Here is a 10,217-nt window from a genome sequence, read left to right as displayed (position 1 = left end):
GAGGTCACATCATTTGTGGCGGTGTACAGTCAAATTCATCTTGCAGAACTTATATCTTATTAGTCTTTGCCCCTTCGGGGCTAGCAGGGATTATAGTAATCGGTTTTAGTCTATAGCATTACTTTGACACGATAATCAATAAAGATATCTTAATTTAAAGTAAAGTTTTTTGAAATGACACATCAACCAATACAATATTTTTTATTTTAACTAAATTTCTCGTAAGTCTCTTGTGCTTTTAACCAATCAACGAAATCTTCTTCTTATTTGGCCTCAAACCGAGGCATACAAACTCAAAAGGTAGGAAAAAGTTGGGAGAAGTACAAGTAATTAAAACAACTTGACACCTGCATGAAGTAATGCTATCTTTGCCTTAGCATTAATTTGCACATTTAATGTTAAGAAAACTTATGGCATATCTTCTTTGAATGCGAAAGTATATTTTTGTTAACAATTAGACACATGTTATGCCATATAATTGACACATCTCTCGCATATGTGTCAATCTGGATAATTGCATGGCTCAATGTGTCATGGCTCAATGTGTCGGCATTAGCGAACACACCTCTATTTCATTTCATTCCTGTAAGATTCCTCTATGGGGCGACATAAATCCTTCGGATTACCTTACCGCTATAGGAGTTTCGATAGCTTTAAGACCGCTGCTTAAGTTTTCTTTCAATCAACTGGGGGACTCGTTTAAACCTCTTAAGCAAGGGCGACCAAGCAGCTCAAGATTGTTGTTCAGCTGTTCCCCGGTTTTGAAGCCCACCCCAAACTCTTCGCTGCTACTAATCCTTACCAGCCAACCTCTTCAATTGATCGAGTCGAGACCAGCAAGCAGGAAGCTCAAAAACCAATCTTCTTTCTTTAATCGGCGTTGTTATATGATAACTTTCTTTTGTCTTATTTACACGCTTCGAATGCAATATTTTTTTGTTGGAAAACATATCCAAATGTACGTTAATAACCCTGTAGCCTTATTCAAATTAATTCTTATCAAGTAACCGCATTTGTAAATTGGACCTCTTAGTGCCTCATAGAGTAAACTGCAAGGCTATTCTAATTTCTAACTACTGTGATAAGTAGATGCACTAAAGCTCAACTGTTATGATATGCTTTATGATTGTATACTCTAGTTTGGTAGTTTTAGTGGATGCACAATTTATTTGTGTAATCAAAACTGCTTTATTCCTAATTTAGTTATGGAGGGATGATGAAACATAATGGTTCTTTACCATTACTGCCTAATTTATTTTCTTTTTACGATGTTCAAGTTGTGGGCACCCACGAAATTTGACCCAGTAAAGTCACCAATGCTATTTTTTGAAAAGGGAAAACCAATATTGCCCCTCAAAACACCTGAGGAGGGCCTGGACATGGTTCTTAAAAACATGGTATGTTGTTTTTTTCATGGGACCTTATGAAGTTCATGTTTGAGGTCTTACTTAAATAGTTTATATTTAAGGCTTTAGCTTTGAATAGAAGAGAAAATGAAGGTGCATAAAGGAATGTGATTTCTGATCAGAGTTACCTTATTTGTATGGAAGTTGCAACATGTCTTGTTTCTGGGTCTTCAACCTTTCAGGAAAATGTGGAATGTGGATTTCTGTTCATTCAGCAAATTTTTTCGTTGAAGTAAATAATGTTGGTGACCTGGATTTAAAACTAGATTCAGTGGTTCTCCGTTTCATCCTGCTCATCCAATACATTTTCTTGCGCTTCTTTTCGCCTGTTGTAGTTAGGAAGTGCATCAACTCTAGTTTGAAGAGTTAAATCTGGTGTTGCTGTACCAGTATTACCAATATCTTGGACTTGATGCGTCATGTAACCATCTGATTTCTGCGCATCGTAATCTGGATTGCGAGCAGTGATACCATAAACAGCTTCTTTCGACTGCAAAATCAGAGCAATACCTGCAGTTTTGCAATGCGTTCAATGACGGGAAACATAAATTCAAAGTGTAGTGTGTAGAGCTATAGATATACCTGGAGCTGCAGGCACATCTTGTTGTCTTCTTGCCATCTCTGCAGGAGATGTAGCTCTATGATCACTTGCGACACCTGCAAGCATGTTCGGATCGCGGGACGCGCATTAGACCTCAGTATTTGGTGCTTCCGGTGCTTCCGGGTCCCTGGCGAGCTGAGTGCCATTTAACAAAGTTCGAGCAGAAAATGCATTCAACTCAGGCGATACAGGCGATGGATTGGCCACTGCAAGAAAAAACCATGTTGAACAACATTAATACTATTAAAATATAGAAACAACATTAATACTATTAAAGAATTATCGAAACAGAGAGAGAATTTCTTACAAGATCTGAAACTGTGCTGAACAGCATTAATACTATTAAAGAGTTATAGATTCAAAGAGCAGAATTTGAGAATTTCTTACAAGGTCTGAAACCTGGCTGAACAACATGAATACTATTAAAGAATTATGAAACAGAGAGGACAATTTGAGAAGTTCTTACAAGGTCTGAAACCATGCTGAACAACATGAGTACTTTTAAAGGATTATAAGAACAGAGAGGAGAATTGGAGAATTTCTTACAAGGCCTGAAACCATGTTGAACAACAGTCTTACTATTAAAGAATTATCGAAACAGAGAGAACTTGAGAATTTCTTACAAGGTCTAAAATGATGTTGAACATCTCTTCCTCTCTGGCTGATTCTGCAACATTCTGTCTCACCATCCACCAACTCCACTGGAAAAATACAAGAAACGAGAAGCCTTCGTTATCTGCATGGGCACTGTGCCTCTCCTTCCAACACCTGTCGTTGGAAACAGACAGAGCAATTTATAATCTGTACGTTTATTAAATTTCACCATTGTTTTGATTGCATCGGACTACCTTTGGGGGATCGGTTATGAACCTTCATTACACATATAACCTACTTGAATTATACCACTCAAAATACTCATTAACCTGGGAAAATAATTTACTATAACATTCAAAATAGGTTAATGAACTTAGCCTTTTGTATTTTATGCTTGGACTTGAATATGATATCTCTTTGTTTTCAATGATTAGGTATATTTTTCAAAGCAGGTCCGAAGCCTCCAATCTTATCGAGGCACAGCATTGTCAACTTTGTAGCAGAGACGACGCAGCCTTCTGTTGTGCCAACTGCCAAAGACAAGATCCACTTGGCACTCACTCTCTGATTGTGATGGTTCTAATCCATGCATTGGCTATCTTTTTGCTTTAACCTTTATTCTGCAAGCCTATGCAGCGTCTTTAACTTTAAAGTTTGCCTGGCACTGTTTAATATTCCAATCTTCTGCTATTTTTGCATAGCTATAACTTAGTCTTTGAAGTGAAATAAGGTTGTCGAACGGAGTTGGTTGATACGGTAGCTTATTATCAGTCTGTACTTTTTCTCAATTGCTGAGCTTGTTGGAGAAGTGAAATGGTAGCCATCTTTTTATTTAGAATGCGAATGAAATTCATAAAAGTTTTAACATTTTAAGATCTGCTTTGAGGCGTTAGACTACAAAGGAAGAGCATAACTGGCTAACCAATCGTTGGAGTTTCAATCGAGCATGATGTGAACATAAGTGTGCATTGGACTTCTTTTTTAATCCTTTAATAATGAACGTAAATTCTGGTTGGTTTCATCTTTCGTTTACTTATATATTATGCATTAATTTAACTTGGTTTATATCGGCATTGTACATCTATTTTAATAAATTTGAATATCCTCTATCGGTACTGTTGGAACAGCTTTGCAACTGGTAGATCTCGGTATCGATCTAGGAAACAAACTGCATTATATATTAACCGGGACTAGAATTGGCTCAGATGCTTCCATTGGATCGTCAAAAACTTGAAAAAGCTATATAGTCTAAATATATTGACTGGTTCAAGTTCAAATGCTCCTACTCGTGCATCTGGATCAGCAACCGGCACAGCGTAAACCGCTTCGTCTACTCCTTGGCGAGGTAATGCTATCCTTGGTTCTGCCTTTATCGCTGATAGGGCAACGTGGCATGTCAACGTGGCATATACGTAGAGTTCATGCGTATACATAGTGTTCACTTTAAGTACACTGGCAGGGACTTGCTGCTTCGCAGCTCACCTTGTTTATGCTATTATTGAAGGGTCCAATCTGATTCATTGGAGCTTCTTTTCCCAATATTAAACTTTACTGTAACTTTATTTCGAACAAGGGATTTAATTCGCAGCAGTAAGTGTTTTTCGCATCACTTTATAGTTTTATGGTATACTTTGGCACTTTGTGGAATTATGAATATAAAGTTTTATGGTATACTTCGGCACTTTGTGGAAGTGTGAATATAACACATACATTTTGTGTATGATATTTTACTTTTATGAATTCTTCGTTCAAGCAGATTTATTTCAAATTATTAATCATCTCTATATAGTAAAACTTACATGAAAGGGTTTTTTATTATATTCGTTCCATTGTCTACTTTAAATCTTGTCTAATTATATCAATTATTTATTATATGATATTAATAAGCTACATTTATTTAGATCACCAAAAATGAAATGAATTTAAAATTATAAAAAAACTAATCATACACTATATTAATGAATTATATAATTTCATTTTTTAAAAGCTTAGAGCGTTTTTTATTTTTTTGACAAATTTGGTTGCTATATTAAAGGCTGAAAAAAGAGGAGTCAGTTCTCCTTGAGTACAATATGTTCTTGGTGATTTGGATCAAAGGAATTACAAAATGGGATCTTTCCTTGATCCTTGTTCTGCTGGTTTTTCCTCTAAAGCTTCCTACGCTGCTATAGATTCTAACATATTGTAATGACCAAAATTTACAACTGCATAACATATTTAATCTATTTCTATGTGGCTTATTTTCCTTGCCGTGGACTCTTCCGGATTTGGGTCCGGTTCTATCTGCTTTGCACTGGAGGAACTAGCTGCTGCCTTATTCTTTTTGTCCATCATGTACTGTAGTATTGCTATGGATTCCTGAGCATAGCTACAACGGTTCGACAGATTTCTGAATTACTCGTGGAGAGAGGCTACCATGTGCAGAAAGAGATCTATCTATGCTCTGTATTTCTCATTGATGGTGCGGTATTGATCCTCCATTCTGGTCTCCAAATTCCTGACTTGATTCTCCAAGGTGCGTTGTTGTGCCGTTACTTCCTCCAGTTCCGCACAATGGAAGCAATCCTTGGAGCGAGCCATGCTTTCTTCAGTGTTGTTGCTGTCCAGAATCCCTGCAGCAATTAGAGAACCAAAAAACAGGGGAGCCCGGGCTTACGTGGAGACGATGGTGGTCAAACAGGAGCAGAGTGGGGCTATCCATAGGTTCGGATAGACGCGGGGGGAGTTGGGATAGCTTCTGAGGGAAACGCTACAAATCGATAAGGAAGACAAGACAGAGAGGACTTTACAGAACTGATGCTTGGGGAGGTAACAAAGCACTGTGTGATGGAGAGGGCGATTTGGGACACAATAAATAAGGGGAGAGTGCGTTGATCGGAGGCGGGAGAGGTTCATGCTTATCTCGTTGGAGGTATGGCATATGTGCAGTAAGGACTGGAGCGTATCCTACAAAGCTCGAGGATCGGGTCTGAGAGGACGTATACCGGAAGGGGTATTGGGGCTTTCAATGCTCTTGATCGTTTCATGAATTTCATATCTCTTCAGAATCTTCACACCATAATTTGTTCTGTTGTCGGCCCAGATCGCATGATTCATCGCAGTGATTCTGTCAGTGATGCCATGCTTGCTGCTGAGGAGATGTGATTGTGTCATGGTAGAGGTTGGAAGGACACGCTGGAGTTACAGCTTAGAATGCCGATGGGTCTTTCACATGCTTTGTTGGCACGCTCATCTGCTTTTTTATTCAGGTTACGGAGAATATGGTAGTATTTGATATCTTCCATTGCCTGATGGAGGATCCGATTGTGTTTGTTAATTTGCTGAAGGAGGATATTTGGTGTATTTTTCTAGTGCACCATGAGACGAATAATGACAGAAGATTCCCCAAACACCTTCGCCTTTTTTATTCCTAGCTTACTTAACTGGGTGAGGCCCTGGAACAGAGCTAATGCTTCGGCTCTGTTGTTAGAGTTCTTCCCGAGACCCCATTCGTAATGGAGAATACATTCTCCATTGGCGTTACAGATCAGCCCTCTTGCTCCGACCAGACCTGGATTTGATTTGGATGCCCCATCGAAGAATAAGTGGAAGATGTTACTGTTGTATATCCAATTGGAAAATTCCTCCTCTTTTAGTCTCAGTTTCCATGTACTGACTTCTCCTTTTGCTTGAGCCTCCCTCCTGCAGGTTTCCTGAGCATTGGTATTGTTCTCCAGGATGTAACTAATTAATTTTCGCTCCTCTATGCTGTAGTTTGTTGCATCTATCTTGCCAGTGGTGTTACTTGAAATTGTTTCCAGTGCAAGTGTTTTAGCTTTGAAGCATATTTTACGAATGTTTGAGCCTTTATCCTGGAAGACTTTATGGTTTCGAGCTAGCCAAATGCGCCAGAGTAGAGTGAGTGGGAGGGTGTTCCATACTCTCTTCACCAGATTGCTTCTTTTTTCTTTCCAGGGGCAATCTTTCCTCCATTTATATATTGTCTCGGCTATAGTGGGCTGGGGTTCCCAATTTATATTTCCAATTAAAGCCATTTTCCCCCAACAGCCAACAGCAACAGGGCACTCTATGAATAAGTGGTGCATCTTTTCCTCTGAATTGCAACAGTTCAGACATCTGGAAGGACCAATGATACCTCTTCTTCTTAGATTTTCAGCTGTTAGAGTTTTACCTTTCAATAGGAGCCAAATGAAGAATTTTATTTTTGGAGGAGCCTTTGCTTTCCATACTATTTTCCAATGATTCCAAAGGCCTATTTGATATATGCTATTGCAGAGGTATTGATGACCGGCTTTAACTGTGTAGTTTGTTCCAGATGCATCCCATCGAAACCCATCCATTTCACCTTCTTGAATGGGAGCCTTGCTGTGAAGAAGCATCTTCAAAGAGTTGATACTGGATTCTAATGCATTGGGAAGCTCCGGAAAATTCCAGCCAATCCAAGCATGGGAGAGGGAGTCCCGTCTTGAGATTTCAGACAAATGGAAGAATCCTTTATTGTTAAGCCAACTTATAACAGGAGTTGCCTCTACATTCGTGCCCAGAGGTTGCTGGCCCAGAATTTTGTCTGTTCAAAAATTAATGCTGGTTCCCCTGCCAGGGACTTTTGAGATGTTTTGATGCATAAGTGGAAGAGCCTTCTTGATAAGTTTCCAGATTTTTGTAGATTCTCTGTTAGGGATGTTGGAGTCTAAAAGTTGTTGTCTTGGACAGCTCAAGTATTTTACCTCCAATACCTTTTTCCACCACACTGTAGGTCCTGTGATCAATCTCCATATAATTTTTGCGCCAAAGGCCAGATTTAGGAGCTTTGGTGATCTGATGCCGAGTCTGCCTCTGTCTTGGGTTTGGATTACATTTTTCTAGCTAACTAAGTTGAACTTATTCTTATCAGTTTTCCCCCCTTGCCAGAGGAAATGTCTAAGAGCAACTTCCATTTTATGATGAAAAATAGCTGGAGCTTGATATAAAGAAAATCGATAGATAGGAAGTGAAGCAATACCTGATTTAAGGAGAATTAGTCTGCCTGCTGGATTCGGCCACATTGTACCCCATTGCTGCACTTTCCTCTTAATCTTGTCAAGGATTCCATTCTAGGTTTCGGCCTTCAAGGGCCCCATGCTTATAGTCATACCTAAATAGGAAAAGTGGGTCCATTCCAGGTTGCATGTGACTCCAAATATGCTTGCAATGCTGTGTATAACATGATTTGCAGTGTTCCATCCATAGATGCAGCTTTTGAGCTAATTGACTTTGCCTCCGGAGTACTCCATGAATTGGTCTAGGAGTTTCTTGAATCGCCTTGCTATTGTGGTGGATGCTCCCCCAATTAGCAAGGTGTCGTCAGCGAACTGAGAATGGTTAATATTCTTTGCTCCATTCCCAAATTTGACTCTAGTAATGAGCCCTACTCTGCAATTGTAATCTAAGGCTTGGCTGAAGGATTCGGCCATGAGGATGAACAAGTAAGGTGATAGGGGGCAGCCCTGTCTTAGTCCCCGAGAAGATTGGAAAGCTTCACAGGGCCTCCCATTGATCACGGGGGAAATCCAGGGCCCAGAAATGTAGGCTGCAATCATGGTGATAAAGGATGACTCAAATCCCATTTTGTATAGGACAACAAAAAGGAAGGATTGTCTCACTCTGTCGAAGGCATTTGCAAGATCCAGCTTTAAGACAAATCCTTTTTCCTTCCTGGTTAAGCTTGAGTGGATGGCTTCTTGGATAAGAAGAATGGAGTCAGTGATATGCCTGTTGGGGAGGAAGCCTCCTTGATTTTCAGAAATCAAAGAGGGAAGAAGAGGTTTAAGTCTCGTTGCTAGGATTTTGGAGACAATTTTATAAGACGAGTTACATAAAGAAATGGGTCGGAATCTAGAGAAGGAGGAAGGGCGGTTTTCTTTAGGTATGAGAGCAAGATAAGTAGAGTTAGTGAATCCTCCTATCTTTCCTTTTTTCATCACCGAACGGATCATCTTTATCAGATTTTTTTTATCAATGACCAATATTCCCTGAAGAAGCAGATGGGGAATCCATCCGGGCCTGGGGCCTTGTCAGGATGCAAGCTCCAAATGGCTACCTTGACCTCCTCTTCCTCTATATCTTTGCTGAGCTTGTTATTCATTTCCTGGGTAACCCCTTTAGGCAGATGCTGGAGCAAATCTGAATAGTCTTCCTCCTCTTTACTTTCGGTTAGCAGATCCCTATAGTGCTTGGTGGCAGCTTCCTTTATAGTTTCCTGAGTGTTGTATCGGTTTCCTTCATTGTCCGAGATTATGCTTACTGTGTTCCTGAGCTTTCTAACAGTAGCTTGATTGTGGAAGTATGCTGTATCTTTATCTCCTGCTTGTAGCCAAAGTTGCCTAGATTTCAGGCGCCATTTTATCTCTTCCTCCCTGTTAATTTGGCTTAGTTGTGCATATAAGTTGCCTTCATGGTTTTTGTTGTGCTGGGATAGTCCTTGTGCTTCTATTTTTTGCTGAACATCTTCTAGCTCTCGTTTGACTTTCTTTTTGTTCTCTTCAGGTTCCTGATAACTGTCCCTAGCCCAATCTTTTAGTGCCTGCTTGACTCTTTTAAGCTTTGATTCCCAAATAAAGCTTGGAGAGCCTTCGATATGTTGGATCCATGTCGTTTGTATCACTTCTCTAGCTGCTGATATCCGGTTCCAAAGGGGGATGTATTTGAAGGGGATGGGACCAAGAGGGCAGTGATTTTGCAAAGTCAACATAATAGGGTAATGATCAGAGGCCAATGTGTTGAGAATATTAGAGTAACTCGCTGAGAAAGAGGAGAGGAAAGCTATATTGATAAGAAATCTATCTAATCGTTCCATTATGTTACCAACCCCGATCCTTCGATTACTCCAGGTGTATCTGCGATTTTTGGGGATAACATCAACTAAATCATGCTCCTGGATGATGGTTTCTAGCCGGCTTCTGGAAGGATCAGGAGTGAAGGTACCTCCTCTTTTTCATTAGCGTGAAGGATCGGATTGAAGTCTCCTGCAACTATGAGATTGGTGTTTTGTTCGCCTTCTATGCTTGCCTTCAGATCGTCCCAACAGATTTCTTTTTCTCTGCAATGGTTGGGAGCATAAATGTTGTAAATGGTTACTGTTTGACTGCCTGTTCTTCTATCAAGGGTGGTTTTGATCCAGTTTTGATGAATGTTGGTAGAACTGCAAACCCATTTGTTGTTGTCCCATATGGTTACAATGCCTCCGGAAGCTCCTCTTGCTTCACTTATGCTTCCAAAAAAATGCCTCTGCTGGCTTATTATTTTTTTCATCTCGTGCTGATCTTGTTTTGTTTCCTGTATTAGCATGATTTCAGGTTTTTCATTGTGAATTAGATCTCTGAGGGCAGCTAGCTTGGAGGGGTGCCCTAAACCCCTGCTGTTCCAAGAAAGAACTTTCATCATGAGACATTGGGCGTATGGAGAGGTGCTCGCCTCTCTTGGCCTTTGCTGCTTGTTTCTTTTTCCTGATGTCCATGAATGAAGGATTCCATTAGGGTTTGCGTGCCTATAGAAATATCTTTTTGGGCGCTCTCATCCCTCTGTTGCCTGGCTGACTTTCTGCTCGGTCCCTGTTTTTTCGAAACATCACTAGCTGC

The 10,217-nt window shown here is 40.0% G+C and overlaps 1 protein-coding gene across 1 annotated transcript; it reads right to left on the bottom strand.

Moving 5' to 3' along the window:
• Positions 1-8,581: 8,581 nt before the first annotated feature.
• On the bottom strand, positions 8,582-9,436 carry LOC149248021 (uncharacterized). Its single transcript, XM_089447047.1, has one exon. It carries the CDS (start codon positions 9,434-9,436, stop codon positions 8,582-8,584), a length of 855 nt encoding a protein of 284 aa, XP_089303173.1.
• Positions 9,437-10,217: the final 781 nt, after the last annotated feature.

This window comes from Pinus tabuliformis, chromosome 7 (assembly GCF_031772625.1).
Source record: "Pinus tabuliformis cultivar Carrire ecotype Pingquan chromosome 7, CPIR1, whole genome shotgun sequence".
NCBI classification, from domain to species: domain Eukaryota; kingdom Viridiplantae; phylum Streptophyta; class Pinopsida; order Pinales; family Pinaceae; genus Pinus; species Pinus tabuliformis.
Note: the sequence above shows the minus strand (reverse complement) of the source record. Positions and strands in the feature narration are given on the sequence as shown.